The sequence below is a fragment of the Colius striatus genome, chromosome 6 (assembly GCF_028858725.1).
Source record: "Colius striatus isolate bColStr4 chromosome 6, bColStr4.1.hap1, whole genome shotgun sequence".
NCBI lineage: Eukaryota > Metazoa > Chordata > Aves > Coliiformes > Coliidae > Colius > Colius striatus.
In genome coordinates this window covers 42,980,268-43,003,663 of record NC_084764.1, presented here as the reverse complement: position 1 = coordinate 43,003,663, position 23,396 = coordinate 42,980,268, and the positions used below count along the sequence as shown (strand labels likewise).

General features: G+C 52.6%; 1 protein-coding gene across 3 annotated transcripts; it reads right to left on the bottom strand.

Annotated features, from left to right (window-relative positions):
• Positions 1–11,635: 11,635 nt before the first annotated feature.
• On the bottom strand, positions 11,636–19,403 carry CKB (creatine kinase B). 3 transcript variants are annotated; one of them, XM_061997771.1, is made up of 8 exons: positions 19,342–19,403; positions 18,263–18,475; positions 16,968–17,122; positions 16,003–16,135; positions 14,956–15,127; positions 13,357–13,480; positions 12,472–12,661; positions 11,636–11,997 (listed from the first exon to the last, which is right to left on the bottom strand). In XM_061997771.1, exons 2-8 carry the CDS (start codon positions 18,453–18,455, stop codon positions 11,819–11,821), a joined length of 1,146 nt encoding a protein of 381 aa, XP_061853755.1. In that variant the 5' UTR covers positions 18,456–18,475; positions 19,342–19,403; the 3' UTR covers positions 11,636–11,818. The 3 variants fall into 3 exon arrangements, with proteins under 3 accessions (XP_061853755.1, XP_061853756.1, XP_061853757.1); XM_061997772.1 differs by lacking the exon at positions 18,263–18,475 and adding an exon at positions 17,610–17,797; XM_061997773.1 differs by lacking the exon at positions 19,342–19,403 and adding an exon at positions 17,610–17,797 and having other exon boundaries at positions 18,263–18,346.
• Between the last annotated feature and the right edge of the window lie 3,993 nt (positions 19,404–23,396).

Sequence of the window (23,396 nt, the reverse complement as noted above, 5' to 3'; positions counted from 1 at the left end):
AGAAGGACATGGAGGTGCTGGAGAGGATCCAAAGGCAGATACCAAGCCAGGAACGGATTTGGAGCACATCTCAGATGAGGAAGGGCTGAGGGATCTGGGGCTGTTCAGCCTGGAGAAAAGAAGGCTCAGGGGAGACTTTCTCACTCTCTACAGCTACCTGAAAGGAAGCTGCAGTGAGGTGGGGTCGGTCTGTTCTCCCTGGTAACAAGCAATAGAACAAGAGGAAACAGCCTCAAGTTGTGCCAGGGGAGGTTCAGGCTGGATGTGAGGAGGAATGTCTTTGCTGACAAGGCTGTCAGGCATTGGAAGGGCTGCCCAGGGAGCTGCTGGAGTCACCGTCCCTGGAGGGGTTTCAGAGCCGGGTGGGTGTTGCACTGAGGGCAATGGGCTGGTGGGTGATGGGGCTGGGACAGAGGCTGAGCTCCATGAGCTCAAAGCTCTCTGCCAGCTGCAACCATTGTGTGATTCTGTGATGTTCAGGCTCACAGAGCACTGCTCAGACCATCAGGCCTCACAAGCCCCCGCAGGTGAGGGGCAGCCCCATGGAAGCATCGCCCAAAGGAGGGGCTGCGGGCCCAGCACCCCCCGTGACTCCGAGCTGCTCCCTTCACAGGGACACCAGCATCCCAGAGCACAGCCGAGCTCCTCCCAAGCCCTGCCCGGGGTCCCGGCCTGCGGGAGCCTCAGCCAGACTCCCTCCCCTAACAGGAGCGCGGGGCCGGCGGCAGCGGGCCCGGGGCAGAGCGTTCCCCGCTCACAGCCGCCTCTGGGGGGCCGGGATGCCCCGATTTGGAAGTGTCTTGCTCCAGCCGGCTGCTCCCTGCGCTCGGGCCAAGGGAGGGGCTTTTGGTTAGACAGTTCCTTGCCTGCTCGGCGTGCAGGGGAAGCGCAGGAGCTGCCAGCTCGGGCTGCCGGCCTCCACGTGTGACTCTGCCCCACGGCAGACACGGGGCTGGGCCCTGCCCCGCTTACGGGCTGCAGCCGCTGCCTCGTCACACGGTGCTCAGGGGGCGCAGGGGCAGCTCTCCCTCGCGGGGCTCCTCAGAGGCCACCCCGGGGTTCTGCCCAGGAAGGGGCTGCACAGAGCTCCTCGGCAGGAGCTGTGGTTGAAAATGAGCGGAGCGAGCAGCCGAGCTGGAGGCCATTGCTCCTGTGTCTGGGAGAACCGGGGAACGCCACTCGCCAGGGCAGCTCCGCTCTGGCCTCGGATTTCCAGCCCTGTGCTCACTCTGCAAGGAGATTTCTCCCCGGCCCTTCCCTGCTTCTGCCCCTTACTGAGGTTTCTTTTCGTGATCCTTGCTCTCTGCAACTCCTGCTGCTCCTCCCCAAACCCTCCCAACCTCCCTGGGGTGGAAAGGCCCCACCTTGACACCAGCAGCAACGCAGGGACACGGGAGGTCCCACGCTCAGAATGGCCAGAACTGAAACTGAACTGAAACAAGGAGCTGAGGGGGCTGCAGCCCAGCAGGGCCTCGGGGTTTTATTGCTGCCAGCACTTGGCTTGGCACAAGGGTCTGCCCTGAGCTGGGCCGGAGGGTGATGTTCCCTTTGGTGCCTTCCCCACGCTGGTGGGAGGTGACCTGGAGGGGAAACAGGGTCTCTGGCTGCCAGTGGGCCACGAGGCTCTTCACCTCCCATACTGTGCTTTATAGAGGCTTTTCCATTCCCAGGAGAAACTCTGCAGGAATTTTCTGTTTCAGGAGGAGAGGCACCAGGGAGAGGAAAGGTTGAGCTCTCTTGAGACCTTTGTACTTTATTTTTACTTCTGTTGTTTCTTTTCTTGTTTAACCTCGAGGAAGGAACAGACTAAAAAGGGCACAAATAAAACTCAACTGGTTGGGACAAAAATAGTTGGTCAAAATCCTTGCCCAGGGCTGTCAGTAAGTTTGTCCATGAGAGAGAAACTCAGCTAAGGGAGGCTTCTGCACCTCAAGTCAAGGTTTTGAGATTGTTTTTGTTCTATATGCCATCTGGAGAAGTGCCCAGGTTAACCCTCAGCACTGAGGAAAGGGGAGCAGGAAGGCAAAGGAACTGTGGCCACCATGTCCCCAGCCCCAGCAAAGCTTCCATGCTGTGAAATGGGGCTGGTAATACTCTCTGAGGGCCAGGTAAAAGCCTGTGTGATGCTTTCTAAATGCAGCATCATCCAAGCATAAAGTACTGTTGGCAGGGAGCCTGGTGTAAGCTGACGGAGCGATCTTGTTTTGTCCTCCAAGCCAGGGTCTGGGGTTTCACTGTTGCTGATGCCTGTAAAGCCTTGCTCTGGAGGTTTCCTTCTGGGTTAGCTTCAAGTTCCCTCACCTGGAGGGTGGCAGAGGAGGGTTTTCTACCTTGGAAAGAAAGAAAATCCTGCCAAGCTTGTAGGTGCTTCAAAAACCTGCTTTAGCAGCCTGCTCCATGCACAGTGTGAGTGCCATTGCTTGAGATAAATATACACGTACCTGATTTACTTTCCCCAGTCTCAGTGTGGCTTGGGAATACCCTCTCACCACAGCTTACCTTTTCCAAGAGGCTCCTTTCCAGGTCTCAGCACATCATCCTGCAACAGCTCATTTGGGAACCGTAGCCGCTTGGCCAGTGCCATGTGCCGGGCGCTGGCGTGGGCTTGGGCTCGCCACCCTGGGCAGCCAGCTCCTGCCAGCCACAGTTACCTGTGCCCACACCCTGGGGCTTCTCTCAGTGGGGTGCAAGGGCAAGAAAGAACATGTTGAGAAATAGCAAACGGAGAATTATGTGCCCAGTTCAAAGATTAGTGGTTGGCTTATGAGGCTTTTGCCCTGAGCTGGGTGTTAAGTAATGCTCAGTGACCCACACAGCAACCAGAGGGAGGATTAGTAAAGGTTTAATGGGGGGGTGTTTGTGTTTGAAAAGTGCCCATGGGACTCATGGCACCAGCAAACCCCACTGGTACCCCCTGCTTCCAGTCTCTTAGTATCTGCAAAGTTGCTTTACCTCACCCCCTGGTTTTATGAGCCTCGTTATAAATGCCCATTCAGCCTCTAATAGCTGATGGCTCGCTGCAGTTCTTGGTAGAGCCTTCACTCTGGAACTGAGTTGTATGAAAGATCTCCATGTGGCCACGTCAGGGCCAAGGGAAATGACCTCAGAGCAGAAGGATGGTGTACAGGTACCCCAGGAAGGTAAAGGCTGACAGGGCACACGGGCTGACTACAGAGATGTCACTGACAAAGTGAAACCACTTGGAAAAGACACACTGGCTGTCTGTGTCGTGCCTCTTCAGGGGCTCCAGCTGACCCCCCACTTCATGCCATTTCTTATCCAAGGGCTGATCTTTTATTCCTTGTGAGGAAAAAAACCCAGATGCAACTTTTTGCCTGCTTTTGTCACTGCATTTTAGGCTGTGTGCAAGGTTCATCCCTGCCAGGCACTCAGGGCTGTCCTGCCCCAGCAGCAGGACCACCCAGATCAACTAAAAGGAGATTTATTGTTTAGGTTATTGCCATAAAGTGAGGTACATGAACTGAGGCAGAGCCCTGTGCTGCTGCAGAGACTCTTCCCCTCTGATACACTTGGAAACCAGCCCCATGTGCTGGCTGTGCTGCCTCACAGCAGCAGATCTGGCAGGGATGGACCTTCTCTGTGCTCTGCTGAGGTTGTCCTCATCGCCGTGTCCCAGCTCAGCGATGACACAGGCTGCTGCCCAAAGCCTGGGGCAGGCAGCTCTCCCCAGCCTAAGCTGCAAGGCCTCCATCCAGCTGCCAAGGTGTCTCAGCAAACCACTGCAAACAAAAGCCACCAAAGAAAAAGCCTCCAAAAAAGGCCAAAGAGAACATGTGGCTGGTGGCTGTGGGTTGGTCCCATCCCCTGCTCACTGGCTGTGAGCTTAGCTCAGCCCTTTGCTCAGGTGAGCCCTCAGCCCTGCCCCATTGCACAGCACCCACAGCATGAGAGTGAAAGGCAGCACTGTGGTGAGGTAAGGGGTGGGCAGCTCAGCTGTTGCACAAGGATGAGTGATGCTCAGATGCAGGGCGCCGACGCGCAGCAGCCGCTGCATTAGTGTGCATCTCACGCAGCCCTGCAGAGAGCTGTGCAACCCCTGCTGCCTCCCAACCCAGCTCTCTTCCATGTTAGTGCCAGCAAGAGCTGCCTCAGAGTGAGGAACAATCTGTCTGGGCAGTGGTGGCCAGGGACACTGGCCAGGACACAGCCCCTTGGGCCAGTGCTCTAGGAGGAGGTGCAGCCTTCCCCACAACTTACCTCCTGCTGCTGCAACGGGGCTTCACAAGAGTTCTGTGGAGAAGGATGGGCTGTCTGGGATGCTGTGAGAGAAGCTGTGGGGAGAGCATCAGCCTCTAGAGAGCCATGGGCTGAACAGGGACGTGTCCAGGGCTGCCAGGGCCCACTGTGGCCAAGCATCAGGTGCACTGTGGCACGTGTGCCCAATGTGTGCCCAGCCTTTCATTCCCAGCTCTGCACTCCTCTGGTCTCCAGGACAACTGCAAGAAATCCTCAAGCCTCTCCCAAGGCTTCCAGCAGTGGGAAATGGCTGAACTGTTGATTCCTCGTGGCCCTTTCTACCTTCTAGGTAGGTGCAAGCTTTGGGACACTGCTGGGGCCTCAGCAGCCACCCATCTGTGGGGGCAGAGAGTTCCTCCATGCCACCCACCAGACAGAGGAAAGGAAGCGGTGCTGGCAGAAGCATGTCCCGGCAGGGAGAGTGTCCCAGAGGCAGAGGGAGGGAAGGAAGGCACTTACTCCAGCTCTGGGGGAAAGGGCAGCTCAGGATGCTCTGCCACATCTTGCCTTAAAAAGACAAAGGGAAAAAAAGCCGTCCAGCCATCACTCTGCTGTGGCGAGGAGCCAGTGCTCTGGGGCCACGGGCACTCCTGTCCATCGCAATCCTCTTCCCAAGCACATTCCCACGTGTATCTCTGGAGCCATCTCTCCCCAGGCAAGCCCCAGCTCGGAGGCTGCTACAGCAGCCATGCAGTGTGACAGCATCCTGCTGCCCTGCGCTGAAGGCAGCCCGCTCCTGGAGCAGCGTGGTCCCACGGCCCTGCCCCTACCCCTTCTCACCCGAGCCCTCGGCTGCCAGCGCGGGGTGGCTCTGGCAGGGCCTGGCTGCGAGTCAGGGCCTCCCAGCACTGTCCTGGCCCAGGCTCCCTGAAACACCTGCTCTGCTGCCCGGGATGACTTCACCAGCCAGTGCCCTCAAGACACCTCGTTTGCATGTTGCTGCTGTGGCCGCCTCCAGCATGTTCCTGGCCAGCTGGGCGAGCAAAGCAGGAGAAACCCCGTCCGTGCCAAAGCCGGTGCAAACCTCCACCGGCTCCCACAGGCAGCACCAGCACTGAACCTGCCGGTTTCATGGTGCTTTGGACGTGCAGCAGCATTTGAACTGCAAACAAACACTATTTACACCCCAACAAGGCTGTCCTCAGGGTATGTGCTCGCTGCTCTGACAGACCAGGCTAAAGAACACGGGGCTTTGGCTGAGTTAACGCTCTTATTTCCCAATCTCACTCACTCCCAAGTAATCAAGGAAAGCTTTGCTGTACTACCATCAAACACCATCACAGTAAGTCACTGCAAGAAACCTAAGCTGACATTTCCAAGGTCTTCTCTGCATGGGTTATTCTCAGTTTTACTCTCTGGCCATCAATAGTGGATGTGGAAAGAGCAATCAGACTGCAGTCACCCACCGAACCTCACACTCACCCGTTTAAACACAGTGAGAAGATGAGGTCTTTATCCAGACCTGGGGCTTACACATATATCTGTCAATCCTCAGCTTTGGTTTTGATCTGAAATTGCACCATTGAAAGCTCAGGATTGCCCATTCGGTCGTTTTAGCCGCTGGTTTTGGCATTCATTAAAAACCTCAGTGTTCCCAGTTTTCTGTGTTGCCCTTTCTATCCATTTTCCTGGGTGTTGAGCATAAGGCATTTTTGCCCTTTGAAAGTTTATATTCACATACATATATATACACACATATATAAAGGGTGGATGTTAGTTGTGAGCCCAGCCTGAGCCAGGAGCCCAGGGCAAGCGGGCTGTGCCTCGAAGTGGAGCTGGTCAGGACCTTGCCTGTGTAAGAAAATCCATCCTAACGTGTTAAAACCAGGGGAACAGTCACAAGTGATGCAAGAGACCCAGTTCTGATTAGCCTCTCATTTCGACATCTCGGGCTATGGGATGTGCTCCTTCACTGCTGGTCTTGGAGCCTCCTTCACTGGGGATAAATAAAACCTGCTGAAGCCCTGTGCTGGTGAAGTGCCCTGTGCTTGTGGAGGGCTGGAGCAAATGGTCACACAGGCTATTTCCAGCTTTGTAACAGTGACTTTTAAGAGAGGAAGGAAGGCAGACTAGCCCGAGGAATGCAGAGCAGCCAAAGGAGCTTGCTGGTTTGCTGCTTCCCCAGGGGAAAAAGAAAGCAAACAGGAGATGAAAAGGCTGTGATGCAGTCTCCATTCCCAGAAGAGTGCCCTGCCCACCACGCTACCACATTTCGTGTGTGCGTGGGTGGAGGGAAAAAAAATCACTCAAGCTCTCCTGCTCAAGCTATTCCACATTGCGTAAAGACAGGGTAACGCTCATCTGAGGACAGGCTGGAGCCTACACCGCCTCCCTCCCAGGTGAGTGACGGAGACATTAGGCAATAGCACCTTCCTTGCTGGCCTAGTGAGGGATTACTTAGGCTGGGCAGAATGGAAAGCCCAGCAAGGATCCCTGGCGGAGGGCAGGACTCCAGCAGCAGCCTCCCCTGCCCTGGGCAGGTCTCTGACCAGGTGTCCAGCAGATAAAACCACCTTGTTCCGTATTTGTTCCATACAAAGGAGGGATGGGGGGATGTGTTTTAAGATTCAGCTTTTATTTATCATTTCCCTGCTCTGATTTGATTAATCAATCAAACCATTTCTCCCCAAGCTGAGTCTGTTTTGCCCATGACGACACTTGCTGAGTGATCTCCCCGTCCTTATCTTGACTCATGAGCCCTTCTGTTACATTTCTTTCTCCTCTGCCCAGTTCAGGAGGGAGAACAACTTGGTGGGCACCCATCAGCCAGACGGAACCACAATTCTCAGGAAAGACAAGTCACACAGTTTGTCTACCTCACCCCAGGAAACAGGTGCCTCCCTGGAGCCTCCCTGGAGCTCCTCAAGAAGCAGCCATCCTGTCTCCTTCCTTGGCTGGGGGCACCAGGGAGCCTGACCACTTCATTCTGGCCAGTGAGCTTCCCACAGCATGGCAGGGTGCCCAGGGTCGATGCTGTAATGCTCCTACCACCATCCCCCGTGTGGCTTAGTCCACAAGCGGGTGAAAGACCGTGAGTAATTTTCCTAGAGACAGCACAAAAGTGGGCTAAGGAGCATTGTGGGCATTCTATTACTGCCAGTAAGTGAAATGAGAGGTAAATGGTTTCCCAAGCAGTTTGATTTCTTGAATGTGGACCCTGAGGTGCCAGCAGGCAACACGCTGCCTATGCCAGGCACATTGACAGAGAAGATGGCGGTCTGTGGGAGCAGGGAGCGCTGAGCACTGGGACAACATGGCGGTGTGTGGGAGCGGGGAGCGCTGAGCACTGGGACAACATGGCGGTGTGTGGGAGCGGGGAGCGCTGAGCACTGGGACAACATGGCGGTGTGTGGGAGCGGGGAGCGCTGAGCACTGGGACAACATGGCGGTGTGTGGGAGCGGGGAGCGCTGAGCACTGGGACAACATGGCGGTGTGTGGGAGCGGGGAGTACTGAGCACTGGGACAACATGGCGGTGTGTGGGAGCGGGGAGCGCTGAGCACTGGGACAACATGGCGGTGTGTGGGAGCAGGGAGCACTGAGCACTGGGACAACATGGCGGTGTGTGGGAGCGGGGAGCGCTGAGCACTGGGACAACATGGCGGTGTGTGGGAGTGGGGAGCGCTGAGCACTGGGACAACATGGCGGTGTGTGGGAGCAGGGAGCGCTGAGCACTGGGACAACATGGCGCTCTGTGGGAGCAGGGAGCGCTGAGCACTGGGACAACATGGCGGTGTGTGGGAGCGGGGAGCGCTGAGCACTGGGACAACATGGCGGTGTGTGGGAGCAGGGAGCGCTGAGCACTGGGACAACATGGCGGTGTGTGGGAGCGGGGAGCGCTGAGCACTGGGACAACATGGCGGTGTGTGGGAGCGGGGAGCGCTGAGCACTGGGACAACATGGCGGTGTGTGGGAGCGGGGAGCGCTGAGCACTGGGACAACATGACGGTGTGTGGGAGCGGGGAGTACTGAGCACTGGGACAACATGACGGTCTGTGGGAGCGGGGAGCGCTGAGCACTGGGACAACATGGCGGTCTGTGGGAGCGGAGAGCGCTGAGCACCGGGACAACATGGCGGTCTGTGGGAGCAGGGAGCGCTGAGCACTGGGACAACATGGCGGTGTGTGGGAGCAGGGAGCGCTGAGCACTGGGACAACATGGCGGTGTGTGGGAGCAGGGAGCGCTGAGCACTGGGACAACATGGCGGTGTGTGGGAGCGGGGAGCGCTGAGCACTGGGACAACATGGCGGTGTGTGGGAGCGGGGAGCGCTGAGCACTGGGACAACATGGCGGTCTGTGGGAGCGGGGAGCGCTGAGCACTGGGACAACATGACGGTGTGTGGGAGCAGGGAGCGCTGAGCACTGGGACAACATGGCGGTGTGTGGGAGCGGGGAGTGCTGAGCACTGGGACAACATGGCGGTCTGTGGGAGCAGGGAGCGCTGAGCACTGGGACAACATGGCGGTCTGTGGGAGCAGGGAGCGCTGAGCACTGGGACAACATGGCGGTGTGTGGGAGCGGGGAGCGCTGAGCACTGGGACAACATGGCGGTGTGTGGGAGCGGGGAGTGCTGAGCACTGGGACAACATGGCGGTGTGTGGGAGCGGGGAGCGCTGAGCACTGGGACAACATGGCGGTGTGTGGGAGCAGGGAGCGCTGAGCACTGGGACAACATGGCGGTCTGTGGGAGCAGGGAGCGCTGAGCACTGGGACAACATGGCGGTGTGTGGGAGCGGGGAGCGCTGAGCACTGGGACAACATGGCGGTCTGTGGGAGCAGGGAGCGCTGAGCACTGGGACAACATGGCGGTGTGTGGGAGCAGGGAGCGCTGAGCACTGGGACAACATGGCAGTGTGTGGGAGTGGGGAGCGCTGAGCACTGGGACAACATGGCGGTCTGTGGGAGCGGGCAGCGCTGAGCTTGGGGACAACATGGCGGTCTGTGGGAGCAGGGAGCGCTGAGGTGGCAGGAAACGTCGGCACCACCAGGTGCCGTCCCTGGCCACCACTGCTGCTCCCCAAAAACCTCACCCCAAAGCCCAGAGGTGCAACATGGCCCCAAGGGCTTCCTGCCCTCTGCTTGCCCAGCCCTCACCCACACGCCATCAGCGCTTTCTCCGCTGATGGAGGAGGCTGTGCAGCCTCTGGGCTGGGGGAGGAAGGCTGCCATCACCGCTGCTGTGATGCAGAGCATGAGCTCACCCGGCCAGAGGGCTCTGCCAGCCACGCCGGCTCCCACCTCCCTCCCAAAGCTGCGTGACATGGTGGCTGTGCCAGCAATGCTAATTGCAGGGACTGATGACTCCCCTCTGCTCCCGTCCATCCGAGGCTGAGGCATCCCTGACCCACAGCAGCTTCCCATTGCCCAGCACACCCCCAGGTGCCCGAGGCACGAGCGAGCAGCTTCTCCGTACGCAGGGCCCATGGTGGCACGACGGTGAGTAATGCTGAGAATTGAAGCTTTTAAGGCAAGGGGGTGGGAGGTTTAATTTCTCTCTTGATGGCAGGTTTTTAGCGAGTCCCAGCTGGGCTAGGTCACCGTGTCCAGCCATTTGCTGGGACACGTTTGTGCTCTGGAAGCTTTTCAATTGCTTTGTACAAACTGAAACAAAAGCACGGTCGTGTTATTCCTCGTGACAGCTACACAGGGAACACAGCAAAGGTGGTGGGTGGGAAAGAAAACCAATTAAAAAGGAGTATTTTCTAATTGGATGCAAGTACTAAAGACTAGCTTGCTGTTTTCACCTTGATTTTTTTAGCCAGCTACAGGTCCCATCTCAGACTGCACAGAGCCAGGGCTTAGAATGAGACAGAGAGATAGAGCAGCTCTGACAGGCTCAGGACGCAGGAGAAACAAGATGCATAGGGAGGGAGATGGTTTTATTAGTCCAGCTGAAAGCACTTGAAAAAAGATAGACAGGGTTTCAGGCACCTCCTTCCATGAGGTAATTGCTGTGAGAGCAGTGATGACGCTGTGTCGAGGACAGGCACCACTAAATGAACACTCTGATTGCAAGGTGCAGCACCAAGAGTCTGAACAGGGACACAAAGCACAGCAAGGGGGAATCTACAGAAGATACAGAACCAAGCAGTTGTCTCTTGCACCGTTTTCCCTTCTCTGCTCTCACAGCCTTGTACAGAAAAATCTCTGTGCTGGCTGACTCCAGTACAGGAACATCAGCCAGCACAGAACAAAACTCTTACATGTGATCTCTTCTCCCCCACACAAATTTGAATCACATATTAAAGAAACCCCCTCATCTGAGATGTTCACTCAGCTTTTCTCTCACCAAAATTTAATCAGCTTACCCCAAGTGGAGTCATCACTTAGCATGTGAGTGACAGCCTGCAATCACAGCCTCAGAAATATCACAGCCTCTACAAAAGACAGCTCCAGTTATCCACGCAAACCTATATAAAGCTGCACGTTGTGAAGCTGTGCATCAACCTTTCATCACGTTCCCCTGACAAAAGGCAGGTCTCAGCAGTGCTCTCTGCTTCCCAGGTCGCATGAGCTGCAGGAAGCTGCTGTTAGTAGGGGTCCCATGCTCTCAGCAGTCAATATTTCTGAGAACATTGCTCTTGAGGGTCAGTAACATGACACTTGTGTGAGCAAGCACACACCTACACTGACCAGTCACTCTGGAGAACAGACCTACTCGATACAACAGTGTAAGCTCTCACCCAGAGAACACCCTTAGCTTGCAAATCTGACCCAGTTTGGAAAGAAAACCATTTAGCATGCTTTAATTGACTATCCTGCTTGTGTTTAGGTTCATGGGACAACTGCTGAAACCACACTAACTTGGTGTTGCAACTACAGCCTACAGCTCTCCCCTCTTCCCTACCTGAGCTGGGCTCCCTTAATCTTTCACCTCATTCTTTACCCCCAAAAGAATAAGGTGTTTACATCAACTCTCTGCACATCTCTAAAGATGTGATCTCTCTAAAGATGGGATCTCCCCACAAACTAGCTTGGTACCAGTATCATTATGGGCTAAAGTCTGACCTCAGAGCCTTTCCATGCAGCCTCAGAGGACCTATCTGAAAACAGCAGCCACTTACACCCACATCCATCTCCCCTCCCTTAAAGGGGTGAGCCTGGCTGGCTGCAGCCGGGATAATGACAGGCCACAGTTGTCAGGGGCAGATGCACAAGTCCCTTGGAGGCAGGGCATGTTTGCAGTGACTCACCTTGAACACTAGTCCTCAACGTTTACAGCAACTACAATGCAATGGAAGGTTTACTTCTGCTTTAGTCACACTGGGAGTACAGTGCAGCAGCACAGCCGAGATGTGCTAGCACACAAAGCCAGCCCATCTAGAACTAACCTAGTCACTTAAATCCCAAAGACATTCAATTAACACATCTAAGACATATCAGGCCAAAACAACAGTTTATTTAACTTTCAGCAACATCTCAACCATCAAAAAAATAAACTCTAACACAGATGGATGGAAGACTTCTCTACAGTGTAACTAAGTGGGCTCTGACCCCAAGGGTTTGAATTGGAGTGACATTTTATTCATCCAATAAGTTAGGAAGCATGAGAACAAAGTGCTTTATTTCTGAGCTGGTATGAGGTCATCAATGGACTGGCCTTTTTCAAGGCGTTTCTCCATCTCAATGAGGAGCTTCACCCCATCCACCACCATCTGCACCAGCTCTACCTCAGAGAAGCCGAGACGATCAGCATTGGAGACATCAAACACTCCTCCAACAGCAGCTGTATCCACACCACCTGGAGAAAGACATTTAGTCAGTACACTGCCCACAAGCCTACCTTTCTTCCCTCAGTAGGCTGAGGTGAGAATTGACCTACTGTGTTCCCTACAAGCTACCTCATCCTGCACACAGGGAGCTAAAGCATGAGCCACTGAGCATGCCACTGGGTCACCTCTTTAACCCAATCTAACCTGTGGTCACAAGTATCTGCTGTAGCTATTTCCTAGCCAGAAGTTAAACCAGGATTCCCATCCCTGCTGCTACCAGGTCTACCTTTCTCTGCTGCTCAGAACACCACATAGGACATACTGTAGCTGGCTATCTAGGTAAGGTGTAAGCAGAGCACTGGCATTCCCAACCCCAAGATGATTTTAAGGCTTGGTTCTCTCCATGTGCTTTACAAGGGTACCTTTTGCATGGGCTGAGAAGCAGTGAATCAAAGCATGGCTCTGGCTGTAGTGCCTTAGGGCAGCCTGACTAGGACACTCACCTGTGCCTCGCTTCTGCAGCCGAAGCCTCTTGAGGACCTCTCCAAACTTCTCATGTTTCCCAAGGTTGGGCAGCTTGATGTGCACACCCGCACGGAGCCCTGTTCCAAGGTTGGATGGGCAGGTCAGGATGTAGCCCAAATGTGGGTTCCACATGAACTCGTAGTTTTTGGACTTGAAGAGAGTTTCTATCTATAAAGAGAGAGAATGGATGTTTAGAGATTGTTCTGGGCCTGGAGGATGTAGGTCATCCATTAGTGCTCATTTACTGCTTCAGTTTCATAGCAACACGCACAACAGAACTACTATTTAAGTCAGTCACATAAGCCCCCTTCTATCTGCAAAAAAGGGCCACCAACAAGGGGCTTTTAAGGCCTTCACCTTGCTCCTAAGCAGTGATACAGGCTAAGTTTAAGCTACACTATGAAATCTGAAGTCACAGTGTGTTGGGAAGCTTGATTTAGTACAGGTCAACCTAGCATGCCTGTTAGGATTAGGGAAGGGGCTGGCAAGCCTCAAGTTCATGTCAAGACTGGAAGCCGAGAAAAGCATTGCCCAGAAGCTTCAGTCCAGCTTTGCCCATCCACATTCACGCAATTTCTTCTCCCACCCTGGCTATCTCCAATGCTTGATCTATAGAACCATGTAGAAATCCTTTAAGCACACTTTGGATAAGGGGGCCATATCAAAGGACATACTCTAGATTTCATAGCCACAATGCTTTGCCAATACAGGAGTTTGAGAGCTCTGGCCCTCACCAGGGTACTCCCAGAGACCCAAAGCACCACCATGCAGTACTCAGGAGGGGGCCTCAAAGTTTGCATTCTCAGCTCTAACCAGCAAAACAGGTACCACTTCAACCTACAGCTCAGACAATATTCATTTACCTGTGTTAGTCCAGTACAGAAGCGAGTAAACACTTCCTTCATGTTGCCACCTTTCTGCATGGAAATAACTCTAAGGTGATCCTCCTCATTGATCCAGACAAGGAAGGTCTTGTTGTCATTGTGCCTAGGAGACAAGGCAAACAACTTGTCTGTCCCACCTGACATTCCCAGGATAACTGCAATGGTGCCAGATTCCTTCTCATAGCAGCTTTTATTCCAAGAGGCTTGTTTTAATTGCTTCTTCAACAGAAATTAGTCTCACTTCCTTGGTCCATGCAGGACTTGGAGTTAAGCCAGTAGTTTCTACCCTGCTCTTTAAGAGGTAGGTTGAATTGGCCTTTATGTAAGCAGATCAGTATGACTGATAACATGACATTAGCCAGTCTCACAGTACCAGATTCTAAAGTCCAGTCATTCCTCACTTGGGGTCCAACTGTACAGATTTAGGAGGTTTCACCTGTTCAGCAGAAGTTGCAGAAGGGTGATCAGCACAGGCTTTGAAACAGCCCTGTACAGTCATGTGCACACCAGCACTGACAAGTGTGCAACAAAGCCTTTCATCAGAATTCAGTCAGACTTTGTCAAACTGCACTTCCTACCTTACCAGAGAAATAAGTGGGGTTTCCAGTATTTATTTCAGATCAGGGCTCTTCAGAGATGATATAAAAGCTTCTGAATACCAGTGGGTCCTTCTTGTCCCAGCTTGCAGCAGGCAGCAAGTACTATCATCAGTATTTATCACGCTGATAATTTCTCAGCTTGATTAGGATCAAAAATTAACTAGTACTTGAGGAAAGTTATTTATGCAGGCAACACAGACTTTACACTTCAAGCCTGCAGATTAGTCATGCTCAGATGACATTGCTATCTAGCACTGGCAATCTGCAGGTAGATGATGCAATCTTAAAGGTGACCTACAGAAACAAAGCATCCTTCCTCTGGCTTGTACTGAAGCAGCTACAGTCATAAGATTGGCATATTCCAGCTGATAAAAACCTAGCCCTTGGCTTACAAGAGAACAAGTTAATTACACTGCAGAAGCTTCCAAGATGCAGAGTTTTATGTAGGTGACCTACATCAGACAGGCAGAATCCTTCCATTCCACACCTCTGCAACAGTCAGCTCATGTCACTGTGTCTCTGGGGGCAAGGGGGGAAATCTGATCACTGGAACAGGTAAGGCCACACTAGCCCAAGCATCAGAGTTTGTCTCATCAGTTCTGCTTGCAGAAAGGAGCAGCTATGCATCCAGCATCAAGTCTGTGTTAAGCCAATGCTACAGCTTGCTGCAAGTTATGCTGCTGGACAAGAGCTGAATGTAGTACTTCATAAGCTACTTCAATTATTGTCTGCTGCTTCACTAGCCTGTGCTCTGGGGGACTCTGGTAAAAGACTGGCTGAATTGGCTTGTTCCTACCAGCCCAGTGCGATGCCAAATTCTGCTGGTTAGATGCAACTTCCCCAGAGGGCAGCACAAAAGTTTCCCATTAGATTCCATGAGTTCAGAAGCTGACACTCTGCCCAAGAGCACAAGGCACAAGCAGAACTACAAGACTTTTGCAGGGACTGTGTGTGATTCTTCCCTTCCAAGCATACTCACCAGATACCCCTGGCATCAGGCCAATCTCTTGCCATCCCAGATGCCAACAGAAGAGGAGAAACTGGCTTGTCAAACAAGAAGTGATCATCAATCAGCTGCTGCTGCTCTGCATCAGTCATGTTCCTCAGAGCATAGTACTTCCCCTTGAGATCGCCCTCCAGACTACCCAAGGCTGAAAGAAAGAGTCACTTTTAGGATGGGATCAAAGATGCCAGACAGCACTTCAGAGACCACACACAGTGTGGCAATGTCTTTCTTATCTGCTGGGTTTGGTTTCTCCCTTGCTTTCATCTGCAGTGGCAATGCCTTTGTGGCACTAACAGAACTTAAAGGCAGTATCAGATGATTTCTCTGTAGGCTTATACAAGCAGCCTTTGTTTGGCTACATGCAGTATAGAACCATTGCTGCTGTTTTAGCTGTAGCTGTGGAGTGCCTTCTTCCAAGGAGAATCAAGGTCATGACTATAACAAACAGTATTATTCTAGCCAAGGACTGTGAGCCTGCCCTTGAGAGGTTTTGGAACAACTACACTGTCTCCTGAACAGCACCTTGAGTGTATCCTTTCCTCTCACTTAATAAAGTTGGGAGGCAATAGAAAAAAAACCACCAAACTGAGGAGTTCCACTGAAAACCAGGGCTTAGTCTAGTCAACTGCACATGTGGAGTGAGGCTACACCTCTAAGCAAGCTGTACACTAATGAAAGTCAATTAAAAGCAGCCACAAAATACTGCAACCATGACTCAAGCCCTGAAGTTGCTACATACCTCTTACACTTCAGGTTTGAGCTATGACAAACCAACCTCTTTCCACATACACAAAGAGCTTTCAAGATCATTAAAGGTCAATTTAAGAGAGTCCAATTTCCCTTGAATGTGTGCCCTTGCTCTCAGCTACAAGCTGCAATGCTGAGGCAGCTGTAATGAGCCTTTCTCAGGGCAGGCTCCACGTTCAGAGTCTTAAGGGAGGCTGCTTTTGCCAGTTGCCAGAACCCTTCTTGTGCAAAGGATGGAAGTGGTTTCCCTGGTGCACTCAGGTCTGCCTTTACCTTCGACAGAGAGCTTCTCGATAGCCCGTCTCTCTCCTCGACTACAGTGTGGGGGAAGACAGAATCCACGGATGCTTCTACCAGTTCTGACACGGGAGCTTAGCACGTAATTGGGATCCAGGTCATCACCTCCCTGGAAGATTAGGAAACCAGTGAGTACAATCCTGTTGACAAGGCAACAACCCTGAAAACACATAGCTCTCATGCATTTCAGTGTGCACCTGACACCTGAAACATTGCCTACTTGGCCTGTAAGCCAGTGTCTGTCTTCAGGACTATTTTCATCAGCATTAGCTCAATCTGTAGCACAACCCTTGTTTTGAGGCTAAGCCTACAGCTACTAAGTAGTGGTAGATACCAGCAGATCATCAGTTTATGTCCATCCAGACTACAGTCTGAACTTCTGTTACCTCTTTGGATCTGCAAATTTAGAGGTCTCAACATGAGGCAAACCCTTACACTTGCAAATGAGAATTATTCACTACTCTCACCCCAAGTCTCATGACTTCTAGCCAACATTGCATTAGGAATTCCTAGAGTCTACAGTAACACATAAAATGGGCTGAAAACCTCCTGGCCAATGTCTATTCTACAGTATGAGATCACCAGGTGACATATAAGATCCAAGATCAGATAGCAGAAAAGTCTTGTGACAGTCCTTGACTGCTAGGACAGTGTTCTTTAGCTTGACTGCTACAGCCCACACTTCATGGAAACACACGTTGAACGTGTTTGGCACAACCTACGCTGCAAGTTCCTGCTGCACGCCAGGTGCCTGCTTCTACCCAGCCACTGCCATCCTACAGCAGCAAGCTCCAAGTCCAATTGCACTGGAGACACAGCCTGTGGGTCTGTGCTGGGTGAAAGCAAGAGGGCAGAGCTTGAGCAATCGGTTTTGGCAGCTGCCAACAACTTCCCCCACTCCTCAGAGCTGTAGGTTGCAGTAATCAATCTAAAGTCTATACCTGCAGGTTATCGGCGTTCAGGTCGGTCTTGTGCTCATCGCTTGGTTTGTAGCCACCGTGTCTGTCTTCAATCACTGGATCAAAGAGTTCCTTAAACACTTCATAGGATTCTTCATCACCAGCTACACATCCTACTGTCATGATGAAGGGATGGCCTGGAGTGGTAATAAAGTCAGAAGACCTAAGTTTGGGTGATGTTTGGCTGTACTCCAACGCAGCACTAACCAGGCAAGTTCTTTAGTGGCAGGTCTAGTCACTTAGCAATGCATTCTTACACAAAGGCATTTGGAGAGACCTTACATTTTACACTTCATCCAGCCAGTCAAATGCAGTGCTATGGAAACCCACAGCTGTTACTATTAAACCACGCTCATTTGTCAAGCTTGGTTTAGGACCAACTTACACAGCACGTCCGATTTCACCAGCTATTTTAGACCACCACCACCAGCTAGAACTTTCTATGCAATCATGCTTTGCTGTAAGCAAGCATGCTTCTCTTTTCCTTCCTTCTGCTACAGGCAGAACTGCATTTCTGTAGCCTGCTCATAAACACCACCTCCACGGGATTAGCTTTAAGTCACCGTATTCAAAAGCACCAGTTACTTCAGCTGGCTCACACAGAACAGTCTCAATGCATTTTACCAGGATTATCAACCCCAGTCTGAATGACATCATCCAGGGTGAAGCCACTGGGCGTGACTCTGTCTCTCAGTTTCTTGTATAAATCCAGGGTTAGAACTTTGGCCATGTGGTTGTTGTGGGTGCTCAGGTCCGGGTACTCCTCATCGGGAGGCAGCCTCTGATTATTTAGTTGGGCCATTTTGATATTGCTAGAGTAAAAATAAATACTGTAATGTTAACATGAAAACACATCTGCTCCCCCTTTTTTCATAGAAGTGCTAGAGAATATCACATAACCAGTTTGGAATAATAGACCAGAACAGCCAGATAAACCAACATCTTTTTTTTTCCCCTGGTTGGATTATAATTAGAATGCATTTGAGGGGTTTTTTTTTTCCAGGGTAGGGGTTTTTTTTTCTCCAGATTTAAAGTATTTAGCAGAGCAGTTACATAATTGAAGTGTCTGGGAATTGAGACGTCAGATCACAGCAAGGAACGTGGCTTGATAGAACAAGGCCTCTTTTAACACAGCCATGTGTTTAGGGCTGTCTCTCAGTGCTTTATGAGATTTGCCTCTTAGCAGCTCAAGAGCTTTGGGTGCCGTTGTCAAGAAGCACTTCCAGTAAGGAGGGAGAACAGATCATGATGCAGATCTAACGGTCCCCGGCCGTTACCTGGGTTGTCAACCCCAGTCTGGATGACATCATCCAGGGTAAATCCACTGGAAGTCTGTTTATCCCTCAACTTCTTGTACAGGTCCTGGGTCAGCACCTTGGCCATGTGATTGTTGTGAACGCTCAGGTCGGGGAACTCATCGTCAGCAGAGTACTTGGTCTTCAGGAGGTTGTGGCTGTTTGAGAAGGGCATGTCTGACCCTACCGCAGTCACTAGGGGAGAAAGAGGGGAAGCCTATCACTAGGGGCTTGGCAGGCCTCCGAATCGCCCGGGGGAGAGCCAGGCACCCACGGAAGGTCACCTTGGGCTGCTGTTCCACCTCTGCCGCTACACGACCTTCCACAAGACCCAGGAAGGAAGAAAGAAAAGTTCTTCACCTCCGCCAGCCTTGCCCCGTCCCTAAGGATCCCCGCCGCAAGGGCAGGGGCTCTCCCCGCTCCCGCGGGGCTCCACCCGGGGCAGGGATGCGCCCAAGGTCGCCCCGAGGGGCCGGGGCAGCGCCGGGGAGAGCGGCCGGGCCGCCCCGCGGCTAGGGAGAGGGCTCGGCCCCGCCGAGAGCACGGGCGGCAGGTGACGGTGCCCTCGGCGGGCAGCCGCGGCGGCTCCCGCAGGTGCCGGACGACAGGGGCGGGGGGAAGGGACCCGCCGCGTCCCGAGGAGCGCTGGCGCCCGGCGTCCCCCGCACCCGCGGAGCCTCGGCTGCTCCCCGCCTTGGGAGCGGAGGGGTGGGGAAGCATCCAAGGAGCCATTATACAACAGCTGGCTCCCTCGGGGGACCGGGCTGGGGCGAGCATATGTAACTACCCTGCTAAATACCGGGTTAATCTGGTTTTAGAGCGAGTCCCGCTGCAGCCGGGGGCCAGCCCGGGGAGCATCTGCGCCGCGCCGGTCCTCCGTGCCGCCTCCCCCCGCCCCGCAGCAGCCCCTGCCCCCGCAGCCCCTCGCCGCACCCGCAGCCCCGCTCCCCTTCCTCATCCAGGTGGGCTCCACCCCACACGGGAGGGGCGAGGGGAAAAAAAACCCAACTTAAAGTGGTTTTGGGAAAGGTGCCGGACGGCTCAGCTGCCCCGGGACTTACCGAGGGCTCCCCAGCCAAAGCAACGGCCTCCGCACCCACTCAGCGCCCGCTGCCGCTCGAACCGGAGTGCAGCGCCGGCGCAACCGCCGCGCCTCTTTTATATAGCACGACCCGCCGCTCCATTGGCCGCTATTTATAGCCCATTCATTCCATTGGTCCATGCGCGAGTGGGCCGGGCGAGCGTGCTGCCGCCGGCCGCGCTCGAGCTTGCCGCCATTTTGCTCGGCCTCGGGGCGGCGGTTGCGGGGGTGCGGTGATGGCGGCCGCGGAGCGTCCGTTAACGCACGCAGCTGCGCGCGGGAGCCCCGCCGAGCCGAGCCGAGCCGCGCTGAGGGCGCGACGGGCGCTAACGGGTGGCGGGGCCGTCGCCGTCGCACACCGACCCGGGCACGCGGCCCGCTGCCACGCAGGCTTCACACCTTGGTTGAGGATTCAATAGCGGGTGTAATAAACCGCCGCCCTGAAACGAGGGGCCTGGCGTGCCCTCAGCCGGGCGGGAGAGGCACTGCCCCTGAGGTGATGTGGCCGGGGAGCTCAGCCTCCCCAGAGGGACGTGCCGCCAACCCTGCACCCAAAGGAACAGTCCCCTTTTGTGCCAAAGCTGAGATGCAGCTGAGCAATCACACCATTTGCAGAAATAGATCTGTTAAGAGCTGGCATCATCTGACTTTCACATAATCACAGAGTCAGAGAACCGTAGGGGTTGGAAGGGACCTTTAGAGATCATCCAGTCCAACCCCCTGTCAAAGCAGCTCCCACCTAGATCAGGTCACACAAGAACGTGTCCAGGTGGGTCTTGAAGACCTCCATGGAAGGAGCCTCCACACCCTCCCTGGGCAGCCTGGGCCAGGGCTCCCTCACCTCAGCACTGAAAGAGTTTCTCCTTAAAGGTTTATCTTTCTCTGACGTGTATTTCTCACACCAGAGCCCATGTTTACCCTGTCCAAACAGAGAGTGCCCTTCTCCCTGCGCCACTGATCTGACTCGCAGTTACTTTGACACCAGTTGTGAATGTCTCCTGCATCATGTGAAACTTTCCCCACCACAATTCAGCACCACAACCAGTGCCCTCACCCCAACAAGGAGCAGCGTGTGTGCCTGACACAACTGCTCAGGATTTGAAACAATAATATATGGATAGAGGAAACGATTGCAAAATAAAAAGCACAGACTGCTTCAAATAAAACTGCCTTGTGTTTGGCTGCTGGCCAGGCTTCCCAGTTACTCCAGGTCTGGTAGATGCTGAGTGTACAGATCTCCAGCAGAAGCCAAGGGCTCAGCATGTGTGCAAGTCTGGCCTCTTATCTGCTGGATCAAAGAACAAATCCTCTCTCTAGGTCTCCTCGGCCTTTTTCACCTCACAAAGTCTTCCCCTACGTTTTACTACTTGAACGCGATGCCCACGCTTCAGAACGATGGGAGTTGCGAATAATGCCGTCGCTGAGCAAGGAGGAAATGAATGGAAGTGTAAAATCCTACCCAGAGCCCTCAAAACAAACGGAATATTGCTGGATGAACACTTTTAAAATGTTTTTTGGGGTATTTTGGGGGGTCAAGCTCCCAGTTTGGACTGTGAGGTTCCAAAATATAATTCTTTTTAACAACTGAAATCAAACCGAGAGCATTTTCTGACATTCCAGCCTATTTTGTGGTGTTTTTCTTCACAAATAAAAGGATATCAGGGCAGGTACTGAAGGCTCGTTTTGTCTTACTCCATAATTTATTGCCACACAAAGAGAGAAGCAGTCAACTGTTCTGTACTGTAATTGTTGTGTAGCTTTGCTGAGCCAAGGTTGTTTCAAGAACCAAAATCCAAGGATCCGTTTGTGTTTCTTGGTTGTGCTCTCTCCCCATCTTGCAGAACAGGGAATACCAGTCCTTACTACAAGCTTGGTAATAGTCTCAACGTACCATTCCTTACAGCACTTCCGACACAGACACCTCTCCTTCACAAAGCTTGGGTCTGAGAAGAAGAAATGGAAAGAGTCATGGGCATAAAGCAATGAAAAGATATCCAGTTGCCATGTTTAATAAACACTGTGGCTTCTGCTCTTTTTTCCTTAGCAGTGTCAGACAAATTTGTAGCGTGCAGCAAGTCAGAAGTGGCTGTAACTTCACTGACTTTATTCAGACAGTACTTTAAGATTTGCTGAAAGCTGTGTGTAAATTGGATCCGACCTTTGTTACAGCACCCCAGCCCAGCTTCCCTAGTGACTTAATCATAGATGCTGAGCTGTGTGTCAACAGCCTGTGATCAATCGCTTTATCTAGCTCATCTGCTGAGAGAATGCTTTCTCTGGGTAAGCCTGTGTAGCCTGTTAGACTGTGATAAAGGCACCAATAGTTACTTTCTGTGCTGGGATGATATCTCAGTGCATCCCAGCTTACATGCTGGTCTGCAGCTCAGGATGGAAAGGTGGGATGACGACTCCAGTGATCTCTGCACTGAGCTTTAACGATGAAGAATTAAGGGAAGTTAATCATGGGCCATGCAGCTAACTTCCTAAGAGGCTTAATTATAAATGTTGTGCAGTGTACAGCTGCAAGAGGAGATGGGTGTTAGCTAGTGAATGTGTCTTCTGAAATTACTCGCCTGAACGTAAGATGAACCTGAAGAATTGGGAGACAAGCATCTTCTTGAACATCTAGAACGTTCCAAATTAGGAAGTGGCTTGAGAAAGTGGTTTGCTACTAACAACTGCATTAGTTTCCAATTCCTGACAACTAAACACCACTTGAAAATTAAACACAACACTAACGTCTCAGCATATTAAAGGAAATGGTTATAGCTGTATCTGCTTAACTTCTCACATGAAACTTCCCTTCCCATTTACATTTATTGCTTAAAATATATTTGCCTAGTTATTATCCCTGATGTATTTTTCTCTCAGTTCTTAGGCAGTCTGTTGAAAATGACTGTTTCCAGTGAGCCTGAGGAAACTAGGAGCTGCTGAATGTCTCGATCTTGCAATACAGTCAGGCCCACAGTGATCTCACCAGCAGTTCATCATGGGAAAGAAGGACATGAGAACATAAACAATGACAAATATAACCAATGACAGTAAAAATGACAGGAAAAACAACAAGGTAGGTGCCAATATAAAGGCACAGCAGAGCCATGATTGCCAGTCAGAAAAACAGCTGAGTAGGAGTTTGCAGTTTAAGAAACCTCTGAAACTGCATACATTATGTTTAGATTAGATGGAGGAGAGTTTCATAACTAAATAACAAAGACTGCTGCAATTACGATATGGGCAGGTCAACAGCATAACGAAAAGTATGTTCCCACTGAAGGTAATGGGCAAAAACTCCCTTGTGCTTGATGGAAGCACATTCACTTTAATTGCTCTCCGTTATTGCCTTCTCGGTTTGGGAAGGATGATTTTTAACTCCAGTGTTGTGCATTACAGGTTACTGGTGAACACAGCACTGTACAGAGCGTTATCTGATGTAGCTGGGAACATTACCTGCACGTCCAGGGTGATTCACAGGCTCTCTGCTATGCCCATACCCCTCCCATGCTGGGTGGCCTGGGCTTGTTGCAAGCAGATGAGGCGATACTCTCCTCGTTGCCTACTGACTACATCCCCCGTACCACCGGGGCACACAGGGCCCTCCACATCACTTCAATCCTAAACACGAGACAGAAGTAGGAGTTAGTACCAAGCTATTTGGGGTTTAGATGATTCCACTGCTTTTGAGCCCACATTGTGGTTTCTCCTACAGCCTTACGAAACCCATGCGAAGAGCTTGGTTGCCCTTAAGCTGCCTCTCCCCAAGCAGGCTGCCCTGGGGGAGGGCAGGCAGAGCCTTCTGGAAGCCTCTGCCCTGGGCACTGAAGAGGATGCGTGAGTCCACTGACCGCAAAGGCAGAGGCGCTCCCTGGGGAAGGGGCTTCATCTCTGCTGTCAGCAGCCCTCATGACTCCTCAAAGATACACCTGATGGGTGACATAGTTCCCACTGGGTTCCTTGGTAACCCTCATGACCCTTTACAGCCTTCAGGTTTCACCAAGGGGTATGGTTGAATGGTGGCTGCCCCTCCGCGCCCTCACC